The 27,828-nt window shown below is 39.4% G+C and overlaps 2 protein-coding genes across 7 annotated transcripts in view; one reads left to right on the top strand and one right to left on the bottom strand.

Moving 5' to 3' along the window:
- The window catches only part of LOC105692025 (reticulon-1-A), a 48,905-nt gene extending 31,702 nt beyond the window's left edge, over positions 1 to 17,203 (bottom strand). For 2 of the 4 annotated variants that reach the window (XM_020855895.2, XM_048649991.1), the window contains exon 1: positions 14,804 to 17,203. In XM_020855895.2, the coding sequence (XP_020711554.2) occupies positions 14,804 to 16,487 (1,684 nt within the window). In that variant the 5' untranslated portion in view covers positions 16,488 to 17,203. The remainder of the gene's footprint in view (positions 1 to 14,803) is intronic. The other 2 variants (XM_012410897.3, XM_048649993.1) reach the window with 1 other exon arrangement.
- LOC105692027 (serine palmitoyltransferase 2) lies at positions 3,796 to 27,765 on the top strand. Of its 3 annotated transcripts, XM_048649994.1 has the most exons (13): positions 4,031 to 4,049; positions 4,110 to 4,192; positions 4,334 to 4,432; positions 19,506 to 19,887; positions 21,337 to 21,507; positions 21,989 to 22,143; positions 22,549 to 22,694; positions 22,785 to 23,003; positions 23,172 to 23,335; positions 23,477 to 23,638; positions 23,813 to 24,075; positions 24,156 to 24,285; positions 24,568 to 27,765. In XM_048649994.1, exons 4-13 carry the CDS (start codon positions 19,714 to 19,716, stop codon positions 24,673 to 24,675), a joined length of 1,692 nt encoding a protein of 563 aa, XP_048505951.1. In that variant the 5' UTR covers positions 4,031 to 4,049; positions 4,110 to 4,192; positions 4,334 to 4,432; positions 19,506 to 19,713; the 3' UTR covers positions 24,676 to 27,765. The 3 variants fall into 3 exon arrangements, with proteins under 3 accessions (XP_048505952.1, XP_012266326.2, XP_048505951.1); XM_048649995.1 differs by lacking the exon at positions 4,110 to 4,192 and having other exon boundaries at positions 3,796 to 4,049; XM_012410903.3 differs by having other exon boundaries at positions 3,796 to 4,192.
- Positions 27,766 to 27,828: the final 63 nt, after the last annotated feature.

Below are 27,828 nucleotides of genomic sequence, written 5' to 3'. Positions count from 1 at the left end.
AAGATGAAAATACTGGAAATCAGAACCGGGTCTTGTTGACATAGAATGCACTATACCGCCACAGATACTACTCGCCCCAGAGATTGGCAAATGCATATTCTGCACTACAACTACATACTCTATCTGTACGAGGTATCGAGTAAGGCCGCACCGTATAAGGTATATTTTACCACGTACGACCAACAATAACGAAACGAATTTTGTTTACCCGCGGAATTCGCGTGAAACGAAGTGAAATATACACACGCATGCCTATGTAGGTGATAGGGCTAGAAGGCACGGAACTGTACTATAAGGTAGAGACTGTAACGCGTGATCGGTGTATAAGGTATCCTATTTTTGATGAAAATTTTAATCATATCCTGAAAACTCCAAAATCGTGTAGGCTGATCTCGAACCCATTTCACCATCTGGTGTCCTCGTCGGAACCCTGTTGCAACTTTGATCCGAACTATTTTTCTGTGCAAAAAATTGCCGTCGAAATAATCATAGTCCTCATTAAAAAATGGAACACCCTGTCCATCGGTGTATCTAGGCTCAAGTGTCAGAATGCAGAGAAAGGTCCGCACCGCGATCAATATAGGGACAGGCCTGGACGATTATACGACGTTTGCGGGCGGTTAGTTTACCGATGCATTGACTAACATTTTCGGAAATTACACCCGCTATGGAATTTGTGTGTTTTCATATGTTAAGGTTAAATATTGAGCACCAAAGGTCACTGATATTGCGGTACTTGGAAGCGGTACAGAGTGTATCCACTGATGTATAAAATAAGCCGCAGTTCGATTTCCTCAACGGTACAAATCGCTTGCGCGTAGTAGTGAAAAACAAAAAAAATCCTAAATACTGAATTGTACGCACGCATAAACTTTGGCTCAATCGCGGACTGCAAAGAAATGGGAATTGAATTGAGATACAATTTCGAATTACGATTGATTCACGACGTGGAGACGTCAGATTTGCGCGTTCAGTTTTTCGCACACGTCAGTTTACTGATCTACGATATCATCCACGTGAATAAAAAGATTTGAGATCACTCGTAATCCGTCATGTTATGTAGTACGGAGAACGTAACACGTTTCGAATCGAGGGTGTATAAGATCGAAGAGAAGAAGAAAATTATGTGGGGTAAAATTTGAAACCGAAGAATAATGACTTGACCAAAAAACTGCATTTCGATGACTTACCAAAATATATACCATTACACGAATGACGATCGAATTATTATATCCGGTGTACTCACCTGTAACAGAAAAAAAACAACAAAATTGTTAGTATTGTTAGAGAATATTCTGAAGTAACGTAACTATAAAGTAACTGTTACAGCTGTATATATAATTATAAACATATCGCGTTAAGTGAAATATTTTATTGTTAGATGTATGGAAAATGAATAGACATAATTTTCACGGTAACGGCAAAGTGTCTGGATTCTAGTCAATTACCCTATATAATTGAACTAATTGGACGCTTCAATTATTGAGACGTGAATAATATCAAGATTTACCGGGACGCGAGTTATAACAGCCATCTCCCTCGCTTGGTGAATATTCAAATGCAGCGATTCAATATACGTATACGTATACGTATACGTAACGTCTGGATATTATTCAGATTCGCGCTGCATTTTATCTCATTATATTGAATTAAAAACCGAGCTTCAAGTTTTCTTATATTATGCAGTAATTAATGAATTCATTTTTGCAGATTTCTTTGCAACGAGACGACATAATACGAACCCCATATCGACGGTGTATGACGACTAATGACCCTGGATCAAACTTCGACGAATAGACGTCGTATGCAAAAAATGATATACGGCATGAATCAAAAGCGAAACTGCGGATATCCTAACGGGATTAAAAAATAATAACGAAATCTAAAGCAGAATTTTTTGAGTACCTATCATCACGAACGATTTTCTTTCCATCTATGATCTTTACACTTCCGATAACTGGATGTCATTGAAAATCTTGAAAATTTTTCAATTGCCATTTTGGATTTTTGAGTCGACGTGATAAATGAAAGTGAAAGTTATTTTTGTTATCATTCAATCCCGCCGCTTAAATTATTTGCATTTACGGACTAGCCATTTTTCAACGACGGAATATGTTCGTTCGAACGGAGGAATAGACAAAAAAACCTGTTCCGCCGAAAACCTGAATCCGCTGCGAAACTGTAATTTTTTAGACTTTGCAAAAATATGATTAAATGAATATGAATACGACGACGATACGATGCACATGATATGCTCGAAGACGATGACCTCATTTTCAGAATTATATATTCTTACATAATCTGGCGATAAGTTATCGTATTTTATCAGATAGCGCTGCTATTAACTCCGCAAAGTCAAGGTTGCAGGTATCAAGGTGTCACTGGGAGAAACCAGTCGTCGTGCGAGTTTCGTTTTTATCGAATTCAAACTCGTTTCATTTTTCATCGAACTTATCAATATTTCAACTCGTGCATACGGGAACAGGGTGTCTGATTTAGATTCGTACGCGACGAAATAATTGGGAAAAGAAATTAAAGGAGTAAAATGAAATAAGTTCCGTCGATTCTAACGCGGTCCGAATAGAAAAATGAACTACTCGGCATTAACGATTTTATCCCAGACGACTCTGATATGAAATTATCGTATTTGTGATATCGAAAACTGATGAATCTCAATTTCACGAGTTACTTAATTCGCGCTGTACATGAATTAAAACGAGAGACCCCCCTTTCCATCGTTGCATATGTCTACAAAATTTTATTGCGATCCGCGTGACGTCACAAACGCGTCATGTAAAATAACCGTTCGATGCTGTGTAAATATTTGAAATACATACCTACATTCATGCATAAAATGATTATTCGATACATAAGAAGTCAATTAATCCCCCGAAATTTGCCGGAAATTGATCAGACTTTATTATCTTATATATCTACTCAATTTCGTAATCTCATTCAATTTGCAATTCGCTTGGTAATTTCCTAAGCTCTGAAATCCCACGGGATTTTATTGTTAGACTTATCAGACGTGTTATGATATTCCGTTGATTAGATAAATATAGTCGGAACTAGTAATATAAGCGGATTTCAATCCTCGCTGCGACTTAAATCACAGGGTTTCAATTCGTTATCGTTATTCGATAACGGCGTTATAATATGATATCAATTAAAATAGTATACAGAATGAGAGAAAAAAAAAAAAACAACAACAACAACAACGTGCCACACGCGAGTTCGTGCGGTTTCGTTGACCTCCTTGTTCGCGAAGCGTTAAATTAATTAATAATCAAGAGCCTTGACCAAACCCAAGTGTAGCAGGTAAATATCCATTAGACAATTATCGCATTAACAAAAATGATTAATTCAATTTACAACGGCGTGTAGAATGCGCACGGTAAAACGTGTTTGAATAAATGGGATTATCGAAGATATTATGCGAAAATGTATGAATATTGTGCAGTTTTTGAATGTAACATATTATTCGAATATTTCCAAAACAGAATTCAAACGTCAATCAAACGACACTCGATTAATCCGATTTATACCTCGAGTCATCGATCAATATTAAACGTCCGAGTTCTGTCGCAATCCGAATAGCTTTGATTTCCTCGGCTTTTTCTGCTGCTGCTGCTGCTGCTCTACAATCGTCTAAGGAACAGAGGTACGTACGTACGTACGCACAGCTACTTTTCAATCGTGCAGCTCTCGAACGGCGAACTCTCGCAAAGTTGCAAGTTTCACCGACGATTTTGGCATGCGTATAAATCGTGGAGAATAAGAGAAAATGGAAAGAATAAATAAATAAATGAAAAACTAGCAGCATAAATTTGAGAGAAGTGAGATATTGAGGCATGTATGTAACCATCGACGTCGCACGGGACTATAATCGGGCTCGGTAAATTAACTGAGACAATAATTGATGGGAGCTACCGAAGACGACGAGTAAAACGTCGTGATCAGCAACGGGGAACGTGTTTTATACCAGTGTATGGTTGGAAGTGTCTCCAGTTTGGTCAGAAACAGTGTGGAGTCAGGCGGCACCAGGCGCGGTTCGTTTCTAGTGCTTATTATTAGATAAATCTGTTAATATTAAGATTTTAATTACACAGCTGGGAATTTATCCGTTGAGTTAAATTCCCGCCCGCACAACTGCGCATACGTCGGGCCAAATCGTCAAACTATACATATCCATGTAAGGAACACTCATGTACATATAGAAGCATCATCGAATGTCGATTTCTTTTTTTTTTCATTCGTTTTTACTCTCGTTATTTATGAATAAAATTCTTTGTTTATTTATTTATTTGTTTATTTATTTATTTTTTGTTTCAAGCCTCGAGTAACGAAGTAACCGTCACATTTGGGAACCCCCTCCCGAAACCGAACGGACGTATCTCAATTCAGTCGATGAAATTACATCGATACGAACAAGGTAACTAATTTGTTATTGACGTGAGATAAGTTATGTAACTATGTGACCCGTCACAAATTTGAAAAATTCGCACCGTTAAATACGAGGGATCGTTTCGATAACGAGTATTCGAAAATACCAGCCCGCACGTTCGAGGTTTTTTGTTTTTTTTTTGTTTTTCCATTCAGCATTTAGTTTATTGTAGTGACGAGTCGTACGAGGCTCTTTCGTTCGATTTATCGATGGGCAAAAAACGTCACGTTTCGCTACAGCGTTGTAAATCATACGTCTATAATTCAGGATTAAAGGTAAAGGTAAAGGTAATTGAGCTGTGTACCGACATTTCGAGTATATTATGAACATTTTTTCGAGTCTTTCACATCGTCCTATGTGAGTTTTATTTTTCCGGGACGAAAATTGGCGAAAGTTTCCGACGCTGAGTACGCGAGTTGGAAACTAATTAAACGAACTGAATATATAAGAACCCGGATTAGCGAGTCGTTATCTGTTCTAATCTTGTGAACCGGAACCTCGTGCGAATATTACCTACTTAGATCACGACACGGAACACATACATATAGGAGCGTGCGTGGCGTGAACATCTCGGTGAACATTCAAATCTAGCGAGTCGGTCGAAGTTGGTTTTTCATGCCGCTTGCGTGAAAAATCAATCGTTGGATAAAAACCCTACTTCTTTCGATTTACAAGTGTGTATGGCGTCAGCTTAAGACACATTGGAAACGCGATCATTACTCGATATCCGGGAAAGAATAGAAAAAAAAAAAATCGACGCAGTGAGACCTTCGGTAAATCTTACGCTCGGTGATCGAATTAACTGCTTTGAAATAACCGGCGTTACGTACCTACGCTTTATCACGGCGTAAGAATGATGTAAAGTAGGGAAAATTGAAACCTGACCTAGAATTATTGCGCAAAGCACGAGACAATTACGGTCGCTCACTTGTGCGGCACAAAAATAGAATCTTTATTGCAGAACATCACGATCAGATTTATACATCTGATGATTTCCAGCGCAACTGTAGCTTCTTCGTGTACGTTACACGTTTGATTGGCGGTGGAATAATTATTTTTCGATACCGAAGCGAATCGATTTCGAAAATATTTTTCTAAACGGGACACCCTTGAAACATTAGGGCGCGCAAGCGAATTTTATTCAACCTCGCCTACTGCAGTTTTTATTTTTGGAAAATGAGCGAATCACATTTTCAATTGGTTAAATGTGTTCGTCGCAAAGATTTTTCAAAACCGTTCGAATTCGAATAATTTGTCACGCTACTCGACGCCGCTCCGCCCAAAACTTTTTGTCGGATTCAACGGTTTTCTCAAGCATTTGTAACGCGGTGATAAAATTTTTCGGAACTATGTGAACTGCATTCGCGTTACGCAATCTCAATATATTATATAATTCCGTTGGAACGTCGCAACGGCGACACTGCAATTGACAGCCGTCGGCCAACGCTACGATATATTATGGGAGGCACAGCTAGTTTGGGCAGTTAAGATTCTATTGATTTATAGCTCATCGCTTATCGTGTCAAACGATTGCTCAAGGACTAACAAGTTTTACATACTAGTCACTGTGATGAACTGATCTACTTAGAGCGAAGTTGAACTGCGCTAGAAATTGAAAAAGATTCTCGTATAACGACCATTATTGAGACTGAAGTTATCAATACGCCTGAAAAATTGGGATAAAATTCATGCGAATAAAACAGCTGTGGGTAGCTCACTTTGTTACAGATTATACGATATTGAATTTAATTCCGTCGCGAGGTACGAGTATGGCGGATTGCCCGCTTCCTGTTTTGACCGATATCCAGAAGAGCTAGTTTTACACGACAATCGATGAACGAGGGGAAAATTCACATTCATCGGGATGATAGATGAAGGAGTGGCGGTGTGGCCTTGAACCATAATCAGAACTGCGGTCAACGACGAAGACGCCGTACCTACGCGGCCGGAGATCCTAAAAAATTGATACGCAATTCGCGAGCTTTTATAACTTGGCGAAGTTATCTCTTCTATAGTTGGCTCGCCTTTTTTGTCTCCAAGTTCTATAAATCCCGGAGTTCTGAATTATTTTGCATTCTGAATTCGTCACGTTGAAACTTCGAGAACAAAAAACAAGATTTCTTGGCAGCCGGCTAGAATTTCGCATCGCTTCGGCCTTCCGAAAATATGTACAGACGCAAAACGGAAAAAAGTATCGCCAAAATGGAGAAACTGAAAAATTCGAACGAAGCTCACCGGACGAGAAGCGCGTTGAATCGTTGCGAAAATTTTTGGAACATCCGAGAGGAACGTAGAAAAAATTTGAACTTTGTCGGTTGATAAAAAACCAACGTTACATCAAATGAAAAATTTGACAAAAATCCGGTCGTCAAACGTTCACGGATAGAGAAACTTGATGGACTGTTCAAATTGCAAAACGAAAAAGTAAGAAATAAAGAAAGAACAAAATTCGGGTTGTACTTTTTCAAGTTTTAAATAGACTCTGATCGAAATGTTTATTTTATGCGAGAGCTGGAACAGGCTTTTGTAATCTGTTTATACCATCGAGTGTCTAGATATATCTATAGCTAATTTAGGAAAATTCAATTCGAACGACTTAGAGTTAATACGATAATCGAATGCGAGTGTGCACAGCACGTTGAAAAATGCGATGTTTACAGCTGAATGACACAGAAATGCATCTTTCATTTCGACCAATAAAAATTGATACTCAATTTCTCCGCGATTGTTGATCCACGTCAATCGTGTCAATAAAAATTAAGAATCGTCATCCAATTCTTGACATCCAATGTACAAAATGTTAAAAACAAAATCGGTGCATCGTGAAATCGTCGTCATACAGCACGAACATGAAAAGGTATTGAACATTTTTAGTTTTCAGTTCCTGCAGTCGTCAAAATTATAAATAGCCGAATTTTTCAAGATTACAATCTCACTCGCTGGTTCCAGGCACAGCCACGTCATCCGCCGATAAAGATCTCTAATCTTCTAAGATAAGTTTCACGATAAGCGTGACTATATAAATCCCATCATTCCACGTTACGATCGCCGTTATGAATATATCGAAATTTCGGTTCGAATCGGACATTATAGTTTAGTCATGAAACGATGAATCAGAGCTGTAAAAAAGTACGGACGTAAGGTGTAACGTATTTCCAAAATTCCATTAAAAATTTGCGAGCCCCGAGAATATTGTGGTTATAACGTATTTAAAAAAAAAAAGAACGTAATTTCACGAATTGTAGACATTTAAAAAGTAGTTGTGGGTACGTAGATCGAATTTTTCATCACTTTGAGAAAATAGCCATTATCGTGTTTGCCACCCTGTGCTGTTACACGTATATACGTATACTCGACTTTGGTATAAAAATCTTGTTACATCTACGCGGTGCTCGAAGCGGCAAAAAAAAAAAGAAATAAAAAAAAAAAAAACTGCAAAGGAAAAGAATATAACGTAAAAATGTGAGATCGACCAAATAACCGGAATAGTCTCGAATGCCGCAGGATATAAAAGTATAATTTAAACTTCGCGCAAGGCGTATGAAATCACGCATAAAAATAATTCCGTTAATTCATACTCGCGTACGCGTATGCTACATTGTACGTATACGCGAATACATAAAGAATCCTTATGTGTATACGCCAGTTTTATATACGCGCATATAACGACACAACGTGCAAAATCGCATGTGCCAAGGACCGCGCGACACCCGGACGACAAATTCTGCCGGGATTTCTCATTTCTCAAAATAATTCAAGCACGATACTCTACAGTCGGCACACAGCTCGTCTTGCTTGGGTGAAATTCTATTGATATTTCATACGCGCACTTTGTACGTAGTACGTTACACGCAATACGCCGATTGAAACGGTCTCCAATACAACGCCGAAATCAATCGATTACGTAATGATGTATTGTATTGTACTTGTGGCGAACTTGAAACGTCGCAAGCTCGGCTCACGTGAGGCATGTCGCACCTTTACTGAAGTGCTTTTTGTACTCCAATCACAGATGCATTGAACGTTGACTTCTGGCCCAGAAAACAACATGTTATAGTTTTTCAATTATATATGCGGGACCAAGAATCGACATTTTTTTTTAAGTATTTTGGTGTATTCTGACGCATTTTAAGCTGAAAATGAGAAACCCGAATCTACAAGCTAAATAATCTTTAGAATAAGAAGAGTTGAGATATCTCGATGGGATTAATTCGTAGCTTGATTTACTCTCGACGGATTCTTGTGTCTGAGATCAATATCCGTAGGAATAAGTCAAAATTGAGATCAAAATACCAACTCAGAAAATAAAAAATGTTGATTTTTGGGTCAAAAATCGAAAAAATATAAAATTTATGAAGAACTATATCGAACTATTTCGAGTTTTGAAAGAAGTGCATGTTTACGGTGCATGCTAGATTCACACACCTTTACAGAACACGATTTATTTTACGGAGACCTGCAGTGATACACGAGCATTTCAAAACCAAGTGGATGGTTTTTCAATTTCTCAATGATACGTAAAGAGATACACACGACCGACACTCGATATAATCGTTATTATACCTTCGGCGTAATCGTATCCGTTTCTCCTTGAGTTGCAGACACCCGCGTTGATATATGTACGACGAATATGCATCAATACTTTCGTAGAGTTATACGCTGCATACAGGTATATCTATACGGGTAGTAATCCCTCCCTATCGTTCGAGGACAGATTGCAATTATCAAGAGTTCGCGAAACAGAAAAAAAAAATCAGTCGGACTAACGTTCTATACTTTTTAGTTATATCTGTAAAAAAAAAAAAAAACAAACCAAGTAAATATTCCGCGAATGAAAATTTCTGAAAGGTTTCGCGAACCGAATCACAAACGGTGCAACGTAGGGAGTGTCCCATTTATTCCCCAATTTGCTTTTCTTCAAATTCTCGCGAAAATTTTGCTGCGTCGGCCGATATATCTGCGGATTGCAGTCGAGTTACCGACCCATTCGAGACAGGTAAACTGTAAAATGAGTAATCGGAGGGGCGGAATACTGCACCCTATATATCCTTTTACTGCAGGTTTTACCGGAGCGAAGCCGGAATTCCCTCTCTGCAGGTCTTTGGCGATCGATATAGTCGGCCCTTGGATACGACGCGACGCACGACGCACCCGGTGCCAGTCGAGGATCAAGTTTATAGCGTAACTTGGCGACACCCCGTAACCTTTTTCTTTCCCGTTGCCGATACTTATTTCTTCCGTTCGTCCCTATCATATGTAACGTATGTAATGTATAAAGGTAGACCGCAGCACGTAGCGTGCCGATGATAAGACAGATTACATTTCTTTCCAACTCGTTGTTTAGAAACGAGATATAAAAAGATATTGCAATTAGAAAACTCGATTGTGCAGATAATAGCCGCTAATCGAATTTCTCGGATTGATACGAGACGAAAAAAAACTCGTACAGAAAAACCTCAATTATTTTTTCAGCGATATGTGGGAAAGATTAGCCGCGTAATATTTTTCGTTACATATTTCGAATATTACGTGTTTCGGTCATGGCGTATATATATCAGAGTACAATATTCGAAAAGGGAGGTGACACCCGGTAGACGCACGTACGTGCATATAATTACACCTCATACATAATACAAAATGAATGGCGGGAGCGCGACAGGCGCAAATTTAGTGCATGTATGTAAAAGTTATGTATTCGCTCACCCTTCGACGAGACAAGACATGACGCAGCGCGAAATAGGCGGCGTTAATGAATTGGACTTGCAATTATACGAGCGCGGTTAGAACTTTCCCCCCGTCATCCGTACACGTGTACCACGGAACACGGTGAGCCGGAATTCCGTTTTCTTCTGAATTTCGCTCATAAAAGGTGGAAAATCTACGCGTAGAGAATTTCATGAGAAGCGATGTATACCCTGATTGATTAACAGTCGCTGAATTCGGAGGTCTGGTATTTTGAGTATTGCAGCCGTTGGCATTACGAACTAACAATAAGTGGCGTTTTCTTTCTTTGAACTATTTAAACATAATTGTCGATATGCCCGTATTTTTATGTAAATATTTCAAGCACTGATTAGCATGACTCGTTGTGCATACATTGTGAGTATCGCAGACCGCATGCATATCCTTAACCGTTCAGCGCAGTATTTCAATCCGTAATATATTCGAGTTGTTACCTCACACGATCATATTCGCGAACGTTCGTAACGCTACGTGCATAAAGAGGTGATGTACGTAGAGAATTCTAATGAAACTGTAATATAAAATTTTTCTATAAACCGTCCGATGATCCTATAATTCTCGTCTGATTATGAGTCTCGATGTATTTCACGGAAATTCAGAGGTCAACGACCCCCGCGTGCGAATTCACTCTGAGAAATAGCTTTACTCGCTACGTCTGTATTTGGCAAAATATAATTTTGGAGGAGCAGAAAGTAGGATCGAAATTTATAATCCGCGTTTTACAGATCATCCCAGTCAATTTCAATGTGTATACCGGTTGGAAGCATATGCACGACGTACCAATCAACGATTGATATTATAAACCATAACTATGAGACTTTTGTGATTTCCTTCACAAAAGAAACAAAAAACCGAAGCCCATTTATTTTTTTGATTACCAAATTACATATCTCGCACCCGATAGCCCCTTGTGCCCCTTTTCAAACATTTGAAAGAAAATAGAATAATCCGATTGTGACCATTGGAGAAACGAGCTGTGCAAGTATTACATATAGATTCGCCAACTTTTTGAGCAACGGCAAGACAGCCGAATATCGATCGAACAAAATTCCTCAACAAAATGGAAGACGCACGTGATAATGTTATATGTACTCATTAACATGGTAATGCGCTGTCGTCTAGTGGGTATTGTATAATCAGAATTTAGTCAGCATAATTGTTTCGGATTTTAACGAGATATAGCATAGAAAGAGGAGATATGGTGGGGGGGCACCTGGTGAAGGTGGATAGCCATACAGTAGGTACCGAGAATTGGCTGTTGCGTCGAGGATTCGCCAGGAGGTTATTAACGGGCCCGTAACCAAGCGGAAGTCTGGAAGTCTTGGATGACCTCGTTAACGCGAATGAAGTTCTTTGCACTTGTGCGTTAACCCGATTAGAATGAGGTTTGAAAAATTAATACATATATACACATATGTATGTATATCGAGATTCTATTATACTGCAAAGTTCTGTAAGATCTGCGCCTTCTAGACGCGTTTATACGGATCCACTTGCTATACTTGGTATGTCACTTTTTCAACGGTTTTACGGTCGCTCTACGACGAGTACAATCTGTGCGACGTTTAAGCCCGGAGAGCGAAGCAATGACAAAAAAAAAAACTGTCATTAGCCTCGGTAGTCATTCGTCACGTTTAGAGGAATAACATGCGATAAATGGCGGCTGAACCTATTTTAACGAAGACGTCCGATACGTGAAAACAGAAAATTTTCCAGATGTAAGACATCTGGGATGTATATTCAATACTATTCGTTACGAATGTTATGATCAACCGTTCCGAGGATCGTGGCAATATTGACTCGCAACGGTTTCCCGAAATGTGGAACAATTTATTCGACCTTTGTGAACTTAGCCCCCCACATTGGAAAAAACTTGAAAAAAATCCACCGAAACGATCCAACTCTGATGCACTCCACGGAGTTTCGTCGTCGCTTCACGATACCAGCCCACCCTTCAGAAATTTTGAAAATGAATGATTTGAAAAGGGCGAGGGGGAAAACAAAATTTCGAAAATGGCTCACATTTTTTTTACAAATTTTTGTTTTATTGCGGGGGGCAATTTTATCACTAAGAAATTCATTGTCAGTCGAAGATTATCGATGAGAACTAGAATCTGCAGGTTTCACCCGTGAGATCTTTGCCTATTAAATAGCATAATTGGATCAACCTGCAAATATACTCAGCAGCATATACTTCAGAGATGTCAAATGGTAATGCCGAATCTTGACCAAATACTCGTTAATCACACCGCGAATTGTCGGTTTAATGAAACGATGTGCGCCATATAGTCTGAGTTTCATTCAGTTTCGTCTAATTTCAGTCGCGTTTACTATTAGGGTGCAGCATCAGGTTACTTTTTCAAAAGCCAGTAGCCATTTTTCACAGGCAAAGTACGTTGACTGGCAGCATTAGATGAGGTAACGCGAGGCTAGAGTTTTGCATGGAACTTGAATAATGCTTATTAATAGACTGTAATCATCTACGCGCGAGGTGTGTCGGCGAGTAATGGCATGGTTATAATATCGTACATGCTAGATACCTACTTTCATAAACGTCTGAATTCCTAGACACCTAGACAGCAACGTATGAATATTCCACTTAAGACTGCGGTAGAAAAATGGAAATGAAGCAAAAAAAATTTTATGCACAAACAGCGAATCGAAAACCTCGGATAGAAAGAAGCGGGCGATGATATCGAGCCGCCTTTTGTTCTGCACCCACATAACTTCGGCGCAATTTTTTCGATCGTGCGATATCACTTCATTTGGATCAATGTGTCAGTCTGTAAAGTCTAATACTGATATATTTCGCCGAGTATTTGAGATATAAAAAACGAGTTCATGGCTTTGGAGAAAAGTTTCAGGTGTCGTCAGCTGAATGTCATACTGTAATTGGAAAGAAAGGGGATATTATACTTCCCTCGAACTTTGAAAATGTGTCAAAGAGAACACAGTTGCCACGGATATGTTGATGCTGAAACTTGCAGCTGTGTTTGTTTCACGGTCTAAATAACGAGCAAAAATTGCAATCGTGTTCGTTACACATCATTTTACTCATAATACCACGGTAGAATTCATCTACGGAAACAATTTGCAATATTTTGCATGAATTTCACCGTTAATTGTTAATATTTTAGTGAATTCTGATTCGTCCAGAACTACCGTGGAACGAACATTGAATGTTTTAGTATCTACAATACGCGCGCGTATGCGTGAATACACAGGATCTAAGAAACGGTTGGGTTGTTCTATAAATATAGATTGACGCCTACGGCGTGAATGTAATGTGAACGAGATCTCTGAAGAGTCCACAAATGAATAGAAACGTCTCATGACTCATGATTACAGGTAGGTATATTCTCGGCTAGCTTAACGCTGCTTCGTCAACTACATGCACCGGTATAATGTACATCAAAGACGTCATTATCAACGTTTTTCATTCACAACATGGCAGTGTGCATAGCATAGCATACATACACGCGTGTAATGTACGTACCTAATTAAATTCAAGCATGCCGACGAAGGTCATACCGGTTAGAAACGCGAATGGTCGAATAACGATTCGGCACTAACAGCAAAACTGCGCCAAAATTTTAACAGACACAAATATGCATTCGATTTCATCCGGCGTTGTTCAGTCTTCGAATTGCAAAGGTACAGCAGGTATTACTTTGTTATACAATGAAATACGTGTCATGAACGTGAAATTGAGTAACGTTAAAATCGTTCAACCTCCATCAATAAAATACAATTTGTGGGGTGGATTTGCGACGCGGGCGGGAGGGGTATAAATGACCATATCTGTATGGTCTTACTGCAAAAGCTGTTCACGTTAATCTAAGCTATATAACCTGTAGGCCAAAGCACGTCATAAACTTTCTTTGAATCCATGACTTTATTGTTCAATAATATACCAATGACTCTGAAGGTCAGACACGCGTTCGACGAGCGTATCAATTACCGTTCAATTTGGACTGTTATCGAAATTGATAATCGCGCTTAAATCTATGTGACCGATGCATCGCGATGGGTGCTTTATCGAAAATCGACCAATTACATGCTGTAATGAGACGAAATCGGCAACGGCACGTTACGCTCGGCGTAATTCCGTTTACAAAGCCACGAAAAGCTCTGTGTAATCCCAATTAGTGGATAGAGAATTTTTTACTCTTCCCCCCTTAATTGTCCTTTCTGTAATGGACACATAATTACGGCGGCGACATAGAAGTACCTAACAGCGTTTAAAGCAAGATCGATTTCGCATACGTAGAATCAGCGGAATGAAAGGTGACTCACGAAAGTCACATGGCAACCGACCGGCGGACACACCCGGAATATTGCAACTCGGCTACGAGTTTCAATGACGCTGACGTTACACAGTCATATCCATTAAACAATCTGTGAACTTGATGAATGAATAATTTCCCCGTTCAGAAATCTCCGAAACAAGTAATACGAGAGGCTTATTGTCACCTTGACCGGAATCGAATTGCAAGAGTGAATCAAAAAAATCATTCAAAGAGGCTTGTTTCAACGGTGATCACTGATCAAGATCCTTGGCCGTCCCGCGAAAATCGGCATCCGACCGGTCGATAGTTTGAATTCAAGGCCACTCACCTAATCCCATTTCCCGGAAGATTTCTTTCGGAGCAATTTCTTCGATTGGGTCTTTTCTGTAGCACATACCTGCCGCTGAAGGGCTGCTCTTTTCCTGTTTCTTGGGCTCCGTCTTTGCTGAGGGCTCTGGCTGAGTCAAACGAGACGTGGGCGGTACGAATGGGCAGGATGATTCCGGTTCCGACTCGAACTCCGAGTCGCCGGTTTCGGCACCGGCTTGATGGAACTTGTTCTGCCCACTGCCAATTTCGTTGGCGATAAAATCTGACGAAAATTCATACTTTTCCGTAGCGGAGGGTGCCCCTTTGCCGGCAACTATCTCGAAGGGTTCCGGCGTACCCGAACTGATCGGTTCTGGTGTCGCGTCCCTTGGGATAGGAGGCAGTGCTTTGGTCGGCGGTTCCGGGGTGAGTTCGCGTTCCTCCAACTTCTCGGGGGAATCGCGCTTTTCAAACTTCTCCGGTTTCTCGACACTCCACAAGGGTTGCTGCTCGTGATTCGCATGTTCCTTGGTATCCCGGTGGTGGGTAGGTTCATCCTGGAGGAAATCAATCTCCGGAGATTTTTGGGGTGCTGGTAAAACGGAGGATTTTATCTCGTCGAAGAAGTCTTGATCGTCGGTTTTCGGCGGCAACTTCAAATCCCCGCCATCGAAATCGAGTTCCGCGAGAAGTTTCGCCGAGTTCTCCTGAGTCATCGTAGCAGGAGGGGATTTGTTCAGTTGTACGTAAGAGTCGTGCTGCTTCTGGTCGAAGAGATTTCGGTCGAGGTCTTTCGAAACGGCTCCTTTGAAGTTGTCTTCCGCGTCGTCCAGACTGAATAGATCTTCCTTGGGGTCGATCATGTCCTGGACCTCCGGCATCTTGAGCGCTGCCTGGGCGAGATCCTCGAATACCTCCTCAACGGACTCTGATTTCTTCACTGTTGTGGTCTTGGCCTCGGCCACCTGAGCCTCCAACGCGCGCTGCAACCCCGACGTGAGATCCCCCGCGATTCCGGATACTTTGTCAGATGTAAACAAGTCTTCGCCGAACAGTTTACCTTGACTATTCGGACTGTCCAATGGTTTTTTGTCCTGGTTAAAGTTCGAACCCGATCGTGGTTGATAAGGCTCTCGTGACCGTTCACTCTCCATAAAATCCAGCGACGCAGCCTTAGGGTCAACCTGCGACACGAGAGCCGGCTGGAAGGTCTGGAAGGGTTTTGGCGCCTGCGCTGCGTTTATTTCACCGAGTATATCAGCTACGTCGTGGATTGGTTTATCGAGGACGTCGTCCAGGGTGCGTTTCACAAAATCAGCCGAAGGGGGCGGAGTTGCGGGAGCGGGTAGTAGGTCCCTTTCGGCAGCCGGTAAGCTGGAGTCCAACAGACTTCTCTGTGTTTCCGGGTAGTCGTGTTTATCGATCGAGCTCTTGGGGTGAGTCTCCCCAACCGCACGTGGCACGTCTACCAATTGCGCGAAGATATCCTGTACCTGCTGGGTCCTGATGCCTGCGTCCTGCCCCAGGAGCTCGTGCACGGGCGAGCTCTCGTGCTCCAGGTGTTCGAAATCATCGAGTGAGTCGTGATCACGTTTCAGTTTGCCTGCAACAGTATCAAACTCGCCCTGGTGCAATTGTTGACCTCCTGAGGCTTCTTCCTTGACCTTGTCAACCTTCTCCTTAGGCAGTTCAAAGTTCTCCATGTTCACCGGCTAGCTTTGTAAGGTTCTAGTGTCACTTTACCGATCTAATATACTTGATACACGAACGGCCAACGATTAGCCTACCTGATGTTTTCTCCAACCGGTGCAACTTGTGGGTTTGCACTTACAATTACGTTAGCGGCAGTTGATCCCCTCTTCGGGTGTCGGTTTTCTCGTCGTGGCTACGGTATAGACGGATGCTGATTCCCCGTATGTTCTTGCCGTAATATTTTCGTAGTCCAGTATTAACCAAACCGCCAAGACACGTCACACCGGTAGCTGTAGGATCAGTCCCCGCGTAATAATATTCGCACCCTTTTATTTTTGGCACGGTTTTTCTCTTTGTTGCCGCAGTCCCTAGCATCAGCGATTTAATATGAGAGTACAAAATTTTAAATCCCTCTTGATGTAACCCTGCTCACTCTTGTATTTCATCTATCTAACGAATATGTCGGTTTTACAAAACTGAAGGAAAAACCACCATTCCCGAATACTCGTAGTTCAGTTCGCGGCGTATCCTCCTCAGCTGTCAAATGTCACAAACACGAGTGAACGGAGGAGAGAAGAGAAAACGGCAACGGCAACGGCAACTGGCGGAGAGCTGTGAGGAGAGCAGCGCACACAGCAACGCGCACACCTAGCCGGTCGTACGTACCAGACCAAAGACAGACGAAGCGAACCAGCGGCACCAGCAACAAGCAACAGCACTCGGATTCACTCTGGTCGTTCCGTCATTGTGGCAGTGCTGACTCCCCCACCCTGCGACCGTTCGGATGGGTCATCGTCGCCTTCCACATCCCCTCCATAAGGTTATCGTCATAGCATTGAGAATAGAGTGAATAGCTACAGCACATGTATAGTAATAGCAGCTGATGCAATTGGCGTATCTCTTAGTGTGCACGATTCACCCAAACAGCCGGCCGGCCGGCCGGCAACCGGCAACGGGAACCTTCTTGCTCGCTCAGGATTCGCATATTACGTTCCGGCACTCCTTGGTTCGTGCGTTTTTTTATCCTGCCCACGACCAACAGCCGACTATTATATGACCTCCGAATACGCGAATCGTACGGTGCAATCGACGAGACTCGAGAAAACCATTAGGGGGAGGGGGGGGTGAATGCAGGGGTGACAATCCAGCTTTCTGGAAATAATTACTGCCATTATTCATTGAAGGTTGCAAATTGAGGGGCGAGAAAAAATAACATGAGAGAAACTCTTGTTTATACTATCATGCAGAATACGGTTTTCAAGAATTGATGAAAAAATGCTTTCAAATTATAGATATAACACTTTTTCCCAATTTCTCGATACTAATCGATTCAGACTCAATTTGTATTGGTATAAAGTTTTTCTATGATTGTATAGATTATAAAGTTTGGGAAAACTGTACTGACAATGAATAATAAGGAGAATCCTGGAGTGAGCCAAATGACGGCAAAAAATATACCTATACCTTGTTGAAATTGCAATGATAATATTTATTAGCTTTTTTATCTTACCATCCGAAAGATTTACACCCGATTTATAAGGTACATTTTTCGACCGGGGGCGAGCGTATATAATAAATAAATTTAATTGTAAGATTCTCGTTTTATGCTTTTCTAAAAAGATAAACTCGTATCCATGCTATGCCAACAATATATATTTAGCATCAAATTTATAAAACCAAAATATTCGTCGGAAAATGTTCCAACATGTTTCCGTTATTGTGCAGTTCCGACCATATTTGGTATTGATTCGTGTATTTTACTCACGACCCTTCCCGGAGTGTTTGTTTCAAATTATTTTCCAAACAAAAAGATTGGTTTTCCACCTCCACGGTTTTTTACTTACCAGATCAATATTTTCTCTTCCCACAGTTTGATAAAATATCCTTTTCTACGCTGCAAATTCAAGTAGAGCTCACCCACCCTGCAGCCTGAAGTCACCGATACATTAAGTTATAACGCATCTTCACTAATACTACCGGCTATCATCTTGATAAATACAGTATCGCTACTGGCTTTCCATACATGTAAATAGCTAAAAGCTCACTTACAATGTAGAAACAAGTCCAACGTCAGAGTTCGAATTCATTGTCAGTGACGTTCGACGGTTCAGAACGCAGAAAGAACACAATCTTCCGGTTCTATGACACGAGTGACCGCTGATGATCCCTAGAAATATTCTGGCAACTCCCAGATATCTTCCTAGGAACATAAGGAAATTAGATGAAGCTACAAAGCTATGATACATACATATACAAAGCCCACACAGCTATGGATATAGTTGAATTCTAGGACTCGACCGAATCACTGTGAGCGCAATCGGTCAGAATCCATCAAAGGCTCGTCTGTGGGTATGTGCATTGTACCATTCGGCTCTCTAGAATCCATCGTTTAGACGGAATAACTTGGGGATTCTGTGCTTGCAAGCTCGCAATTTCTTCCCTCCGGACCTTGATCATTCATCATTACTCCTCTCATAGCAGAATACCAATCCTATAATCCGCAAGGGTATTACAGTGAACGTATATTTCAATGCGCAGTGCAGTAAACCACAGTTGCGATGTAGAAAGAATGTATAGAGGTAAAAAGCTCAATTGCTCAACCAGCCACGATTCATAGCTCATTTGGTTCACTGTAACGGGGAAAATACAATGAATTCGGTATTGACGTGAAAAAACATTAATTTTATTGTTTACATTCAAAGTTTACCTGCATGAAACCGCGGTATAGACACCCCGAAAAATAGTTTTTTTTTTTAAATGTCGCATGATGCAGTGCAACTATAAGATACTTTTTCATCAAGTGAGATCTAAGACTACCAATCATCTGATGAATCTTTAACTTTCTGTCTCTAGTTGGGTGTAGATCTTAATTTTACAAAAGTAGATATCTTATTGTTCGCGTTACGTATACCTCGTACTGCGTACATACATATGAATATATCTGTATCTAAAACCATGCGATACTGAATTCTGAAATGACCAATTTTCGAAGACATATGTTCCCTAATTCGTGACGTAATTTTTATCAGTTCTAGGAATGTCTGATAGCGAATTCAATCGAGGTTAAGGTGTGCGAGAGAGAGAATTCCTTTTGGCTTATAAAAGGCTGGAACGGGGAGTCGGCATTGCGACGAAATAGAAGCGTGTGTAACGTTCCCAGGGTGTGACGCGCAGGCGTCGGTACTGCAGGCATCGAATTAGGGAACTGCCAAAGTGCCAAGTTTCCACCAGTGGCAGATGTGTGCGCCTTCTGTGAAGAACATGGCCACCGCAAGATTTCGTGTAGCCTACGCTGCCACTCGGGAAGAAGAATCCGAGTCTTCATTAAAAAATGGAATATCCGCTCACGCCCCTATACGAAATGGAAAACTCAACGGTTACGCAACCCTTCAAAACAACGTTCAACTCCGGGTAAGTCATCCTCGAAAGACACGTGTTGTATTATTAGGAATATCATAGCGCTCAGAACCGGGACGCCGTGCCGGAAAGCCGTCGTCTCATACATGACCTTGTTACCAAAATCACTAATTTCCGCGTGCAAGGCAAAGAATTCAGCCCTTTGGGTCACTCGATCAATTTAGAACTAGGGCATACTCGACAAACTCCGGTATCGAGCTAGTTCACTCTGAATCATGTTTTTTCGAAGGGTTTTTCTTGCTCCATGGGAACCCGCGTGAGTTTGTATGAGGATGTTATATTTGAAGCATATTATTTTAATGGTTTTTCGACTACTGCCTGCGTATTTTACATTGCGAGCGGAAACGAACTTGTGATATCTGACATCGTACGATCCGTAATTGGTACGTAAAATGTTGGCCTGATAACGCCGCAACATGACGTCATACATGAGGTGATAATACGACTCTTCAGTTTATTTTCAAATTATTATTTGAACAGCGCAAAAATTTGTATACTATTGTAATGAATTTCCGATATATTTTCGCTATCGACATAGTTAAACTCAATTTCGCCAACACTGGGTGATGCTCATACTTAACAATTTAACCTCGGATTCAACTTTCCAACACTGAAACAAACCAGCTCTAGTTTAATGCATCAATACCTATTTGTCATTGATAAATTACAACATTGAATAATTTTAACTGACCTCGGCTCTTAGATTGAAACATATTGAACATATAAAAACAGCATGAGGCATAGCATGTGTGCTCATTTGCATCTTGGTATTGTTGACCACCATATCACATGAATATGTATACATTTATGTTGCATGTTAATTTGTTTACATATTCAGACTACTTAATCCGTACACTTCAAACAAATTGTTACCCATGAGTGATTCAACACCTGATTGATGCATTGAGAATCACTCAATAAACAACTTACTGTCAACATATTAGGTAATCTTCATCCTGTTAATAACAGAACCACAACAGAGCCAGTAAATTAAAAAATTTGCGTCCAGCATACAAATTACATAACTGGATGAGGTTTAACATATGATATTTCAATTCTCCCGCATTTGTCGTAATTCGACCAGTGTTTAAACCAAGCTTGCAACACTACCTATGATGCATTTACGAAAAATTTTCAAATTATGAATGGGTGATAGTCTCCTTGCAAAAGATTGATGCATTACAATCAGAGTCCTTAATCAATAGCACTAGGACTTGGAGTAGTTGATTTAAAACTTCCACATAACCATTCCTCAAATCATTGAATTTTATCAAATTATTCATGAATTAGAGTAAAAGCATTCCAGATAACATAATAATAAAGTTTGAAATACTGATTGTATGCAACTGGTTCCAACTAAAACTAGTATTATTCTCAAATTGAACAAGAATAAATGCTCAGCTAGATTATTATAATTCAACAGACTGTGAATGTTCTTTTCAGAAACGCAAGGCTGCTAATGAGACTACAAGCTATCAGGACAAAGAGTCCTTTGAAGACATATCCTTTGTGACAGCAGCTCTCATTCATTTTGGATTCTACATCCTGATGTTTTTGGGTTTTGTTAATCAGCTATTTTTCACTCCAAAAGTAGCTCGGGAACAGAATAGACAGGTATGGCCACCTAAGTATCAGATTTGTCTGGAGTCCTACTTTAGAGTATTAGCTACTTGCTACTTGCTAATACTGTGTACAGCTTCTTGAGCGAAAGAATTAGAGTAATTAGCATTATCTCTATAATTGATTTAGTTGACTCACTTGTTAGTAATTATGACATTTAAATAGTTCATCAATCATTGCTTTAAAAATTTTGTACGGTAACAATCTGCTTTATTACAAACTCCGATAATTGTGTTAGTCACAGATTGAAGTTGTTGACAACTTCAATAAATGTCAAACTACAGAAATTTCTGGATATATCTGAGTTACAAAAAGAGTCATGGTAGATCCAAGAAAGTCGTCTAATCACATTGAATTACATCATGCATGGATTGTTTTGTACAGATTTTGTTGAAATACAAAATTATTAGTGAAATGTAAGGCTGGTGTGCAACTTTGGAATAATACTAATAACGTGAACATGATTACTCTTCAGGGTTATGCTCCTCTTTATGACACGTTTGAGGTATTCTATCTCCGATATGTATACCGAAGAATCAGAGATTGCTGGAATCGACCCATTTGTTCAGTTCCTGGGGCAGAAATTACTCTGAAAGATCGAGTGACACATGATTATGGATGGACTTTTGAGTAGGTATTTTCCTCAAATCATATTTAGATTATAGTTATATAATTGCTGTCAAACTTGAATGTATACTCTTGATTTGACTAATTTTGATCCATCTTTATTTGCCCAAATCTCAAATTGACTATTCAACTTTCATTTAATTCACAAGCAGATTCTTTAACTATGAGTCTAATTTATTCTGTTAACGTAATATCAGTTCAGTTCAGAATTTGTGAGCCTAATTTATTCTCAATATGACTTCATGACTATGTACGACATTGACCATTTCCCATTTCCTTGTAATCTATGCATGCTTTATACAGTCACTTATGTCAATGATGCAACTAGCAGAGGCTATAGAGATTTAATTTTTACTTATTGCTTTTTTCATCTTCCAATAGTCGACTACATTAGCTCATTAATTGCAGATTCACAGGCACTGAGACCAAGTGTATAAATTTGGGTTCGTACAATTATCTGGGATTTGCGGAAGCAACAGGCAGCTGCGCAGACCAGAGCATCGAAACTTTAAAGAAATATGGATCTGGTGTTTGTAGTCCACGTGTGGAATTGGGTAAGGAGAATTAATTTTTATGTTTCGATGAATCCAACAAAGTTCGAATCCGAAATGGTACAAATTCAACTACCATTCAATTCATTATAGGTACGTTGCCAATTCATAATGAATTGGAAAAGTTGACTGCCAAATTCCTTGGAGTGGAAGATGCCATAGTTTTTGGAATGGGATTTGCCACAAATTCTCTGAATATACCATCTCTCATCAGCAAAGGATGTCTTGTTCTCAGCGATGAGAAAAATCACGCCTCTCTCATCCTGGGACTTCGTTTGTCTGGAGCTACTTCCAAAGTATTCAAACATAACGGTGAGCCCTTATCTATATTAACAATTGATGTTACACTTCGATGAATACGTTTACCAAAGTATCCATTTAATGTCATTTGATGAATTCATTTGTAAGATGAAGTGTCGTAATATATCTTAATTATATTCTCTAGTAGCAAAGACGAGGGGTAAAATGGGTTTCTTTCAGATACAAATCATCTTGAAAGATGCCTAAGAGAAGCAGTCGTATATGGTCAGCCGGGTAGTGGTGAACCATGGAAAAAAATATTCATCGTTGTCGAAGGTATATATTCCATGGAAGGATCCATAGTTCATCTCCCTGAAATCCTCAAACTCAAAAAAAAGTATAAGGTAAGCGTAATACACCGACACAATACCATTTGGATAGTCATAGCATTTTTATTTGGTCACGAATAACAGTGCAATTCGAAGGTGGAATAATTAGGTTTAAATATCGACGTCAAAACACACATTCGCTTCTTTGTTATGCAGGCTTATGTGTATATGGATGAAGCTCACAGTATCGGTGCTACCGGAGCACATGGAAAAGGTATCTGTGATTATTATGGAATCGATTCTCGGCAAATTGACATACTTATGGGAACTTTCACCAAGAGCTTTGGATCTGCAGGCGGATATATAGCTGGTAGCAAGGTAAGATATCAGTTATACGTCAATTGATTACATTACTATTAGGAGGGTGAGATTCTATGCGGACAATTGAATTGAAATTATTCGTGGAGTAGATTATAATCATGATGTAATTGTACTGTTATCTACCTAAAATGATATCTTGTATCATTTAGTGAAAAATCATCTTTTTTTCAGGAACTCATTGATCATCTGCGTCTGCACAGTCACGGGCACGCCTATGCGACATCGATCTCGCCTGCGGTGGCACAGCAAATTATTACCTCTATGCGAATAATTTCTGGTCTAGATGGTACCAATGAAGGACAGAGACGTACGAAACAACTATCCAGAAATACTAAATATTTCAGACGCAGACTCAATCAGTTGGGTGTTATCACTCTCGGCAATGCAGACTCACCTGTTGTGCCGATGATGGTTTACCTTTATTCAAAGATAGGGTAAGTCAAGTCCCATAATACTCACCAGAGACGATACTTAGGATAATTTTTCTCGAATGTAATTTTTATTTTTCTTCCAGAGCTGTTGTACGAGGTCTAACAGCACGTGGAATTGCATCGGTTGGCGTTGGCTTTCCGGCCACGCCACTTTTAGCAGGAAGAATGCGATTCTGTCTCTCAGCAGCACATACAAAGGAGCAATTAGACTATGTGAGTATTCGTTCAAATTTACGATCGCACTCGCAGAAAGTATGTCCGATAATACTGTGTTCGTTTTATTTTATTGAACAAGAAGGTTCTTGATTGAAATCTTCACTCTCGCCGCGTGCTTATGAATTCAATCAAATCGTTGACAGAATTTCATGGTTAATGAATTGAGACAATTTATGAGCAACTCGATATTCAAAATTAAGAATTGAGAACTAATTTACGGAAAAGTGCGCATTAAATACTTTTTACTAATAAGGTGAATTTTACCGGGTGCTGTTTCAGGTTCTGAAAAATATTGAGGAAATGGCTGATACAGTGGGGCTTAGATATTCAAAGAAACAACGTGATTACACTCCCATAGAATATTATTCAGACAGTGAAACTGAATGACCTACCTCATAATCTAAGCTTACCAGTGCAGTTTAATACTAAAGAGAGATCACTGTTGTGCCTAACGAATTTCTTCCCGCTTAATTCGAGTCGAGAATATCGTGGTCATAAAAAATCAGGCACAATTCGTGGACCAAGAATCCACTATCTATACGGATCCTGTGAAGTATTATTTCTCTCAATCCTGCAACACGAAAAACAGCTATTGTACCTCACAAGTCTCAAACAGTCCGTTAGGCTAACGTTGCTCTATATCTCAACTAATCGTGATTTTTTAAGAAAAAAAAACAGCAAAAAAAGAAATTGGAAATTCTAAAAGATATGGAGTGCTTCATTTTTATTTAGACTCTCATCATTGTTGACAATTCAGCGGTGCTAACTGACAGGCTCTGGTGTAGCATGGTAAGCCTCTTCATAGGTAAATCACAATGTGCAGGCACAAGCGATTGCCTATAAGCAAGGTCATGCGAGATTGTCCTTCTAACACAGGCTGGCTGTCTGCATCTTTTTTGAAACACAAATTTGCAGGACTCCTTATTTGATGTGGCATGTAGGTGTACAGATGCAACATCGAGCGAAATCAAAGTAAAATAACGAAAACGTAAAGAGACGCTAGTATTCTAATACTGATATTATATTGAGAAATTGTAACCAGTGGTCATACCATCTTCGCAGCTGTACATATAGTTGACTACCTATACATAGTAGAGTTAATGTCTGCGGAAGTAAAATCGACTATTATTAGTAACTTTTCATGGGTATTTTAACAAGTATTTCCAAAGCCACAATCACAAGCCTTTCAAGGTTGGTGGCAGCATATCGTGAAATAGATGTTTGATAAGTACAAGATTACTCTATAACAGGCTAATAACGAATAGAATATCGTTTATGCTTTGTACTGTAACAGTTGACCGATGAAAAGAATGTCGTTTCTAGTTAAGATGGGACACGGCCAGTTTTGCATTTTATTTCAAAATGAATCTCGAAATCGGCAGACTTTGAATACTAAGGAGAAATTCAAACTATGTTAAATCGGTTAAAAAGAAATAACTTTCTGATGTAGGGTACCATTTCATTCGTACTTCCATATTTTTACATGCCGTCAATATTCTGAGTGGCAGTGACCTTAACAATCAGTGGAAGCCCTGTACCTGGAATCTTAACTTTTGGTATAAAAACAAAGAAATGATAACAGTAAGAACCCAAGTTTTCGACTGTTTCACGTCAGTTCAAAAGAGTTTACAGATTCAAAGTCGTTAATTTAGTTCTCATTCAGCTTTTTATTAGCCTCATATTCTTCGTATTAATCTGATATGCACTCATGCATCACAATATTCCAAAACTGATTTTGAAGAACAGATTTGAGAAAAATGCAACTGATTGTCTTGGTTACCTCATCGTAAGTCAAATCAGTAATTCAAGTTTGTATAGTAATGAAAGCAGAGCATTGATATAGTTTGTGAGTGACCGACAGTGTCAGCAAAGCTCTCAGTACACTTAACGTTGCCTTATACTAGAGATGTACACGGCATGGTACAGTGCAACTTGTTAAAGATTAGTAGTCGTAGATATTGTATACCACGTATTTATAGATAGACACAACAGGAAGACAGCTCCTTCTTCCACTACTGGCTATAGCTTTCTTGTACAGAGAAACAGCTATAGCTACGCACACTCACGTGGTTTAAATAACTTTAAAAGAATCCTACCATACAGCTGAAAAGAGATTCTACTTTTTCCAGGCAGCAAATCACTTTCAAATTTGCTATACTTGCGACTGCCGGGTTTCAAAAGATTTTAAATCCTCTTCAGAACTTTTCTTTCGATCGCTATGAAATAGATTGCAGTTACAAGCATTCAAATAGTCTTTGAAGTTTATAGCCTGATCTTCTCCATACTTACTATTACTGTTGAGGTTTCGTAATCACAGTGACACAATATAGTATTGGCTTTGTAGTATAGTCTTCAGTCTCATAAAATCTCGTCGAATATCTTTATTACGTCACAAACGTTTAAGAAATCTGATTGATTCAGTTTTATATTTTTTACACTACATTATAATTCTATTATTTTTGTATCCATTACAGGAAAATTTTTCACTGTTCCATATTATCAATGTTTTTTTTTTTATTTGATTGTATTTATTTCACTCATTACCACTATGTATCTTGAATCTGCATTGCACTCATCATAATCTCATACTACAAATCATTAAAAATAATTAACTATCTTTTAATAGTTATCTTATTACTACTTAAATTTAAGAACTAAGATCATATCAAACTATTGGCAATTTAAAGATGTCGCAAAACTTTGGGCGAATAGAATTTTCTTCTTACACCTATACAGAAATAAAGGTACTTGTTTCATATCAACTGGATGCATTATAGATGCATTGAAACTAGAAAGAACATCATTCGATGTTCATATTTAATTGGAGTACAAGTGTATGAAGAAGGGTTAATCATTACAGATTATTTTTTAGACGAACATGTATCTAGTTTAATCCTCAATGCACTTCACAGCCCCCTGCAAGGAAGTGGCATTACTTTTGACATTATCGTACCATGATGTACACGAATAGATATGCATCTGTGATAATTTGGTACCGATTAAGCTCTATTAGTGAACCAATATTTACAATCCACTTGCTAAGCCAGCTAAGCTAACTTTAAACTTTCAGCTTCTTAATACTGCACGCATTATTTACAAGATTTCAGAAAAATTCGGAAATCATGTCATTCTTGATATGTTGGATATTCTTTGCATACTAGACACTTGACACATTTCTCTACCCACTATTATTGACTCAAGAATCGTACATAGAAGTAGGTTCAATATTATACCATATGTGTCTACCATCTATACGACTATTTCGGAAAAGATTTTAATTGAAGAGAGTACCATGTGATATCAGTTCAAAAATATCTGTAAGATGTCAACTTCCTTGTGAAGTGCCCACTATGACACACATATCTTTCCATCTCAATATTTGGGTACGTTTTTCCAAGTCAACACATTCCTTCTTACCACAATTTTATTTTTGTAATAATTATTAATTGGGATAAAAATTGTACGTACAAAATGCTACTGTTGTTATACGACTTGTTGATTACCTTGACATATCTATTCCCCATGGTTTTTTAAGAGAAG

The sequence above is a fragment of the Athalia rosae genome, chromosome 2 (assembly GCF_917208135.1).
Source record: "Athalia rosae chromosome 2, iyAthRosa1.1, whole genome shotgun sequence".
Lineage (NCBI taxonomy): Eukaryota > Metazoa > Arthropoda > Insecta > Hymenoptera > Athaliidae > Athalia > Athalia rosae.
Note: the sequence above shows the minus strand (reverse complement) of the source record. Positions and strands in the feature narration are given on the sequence as shown.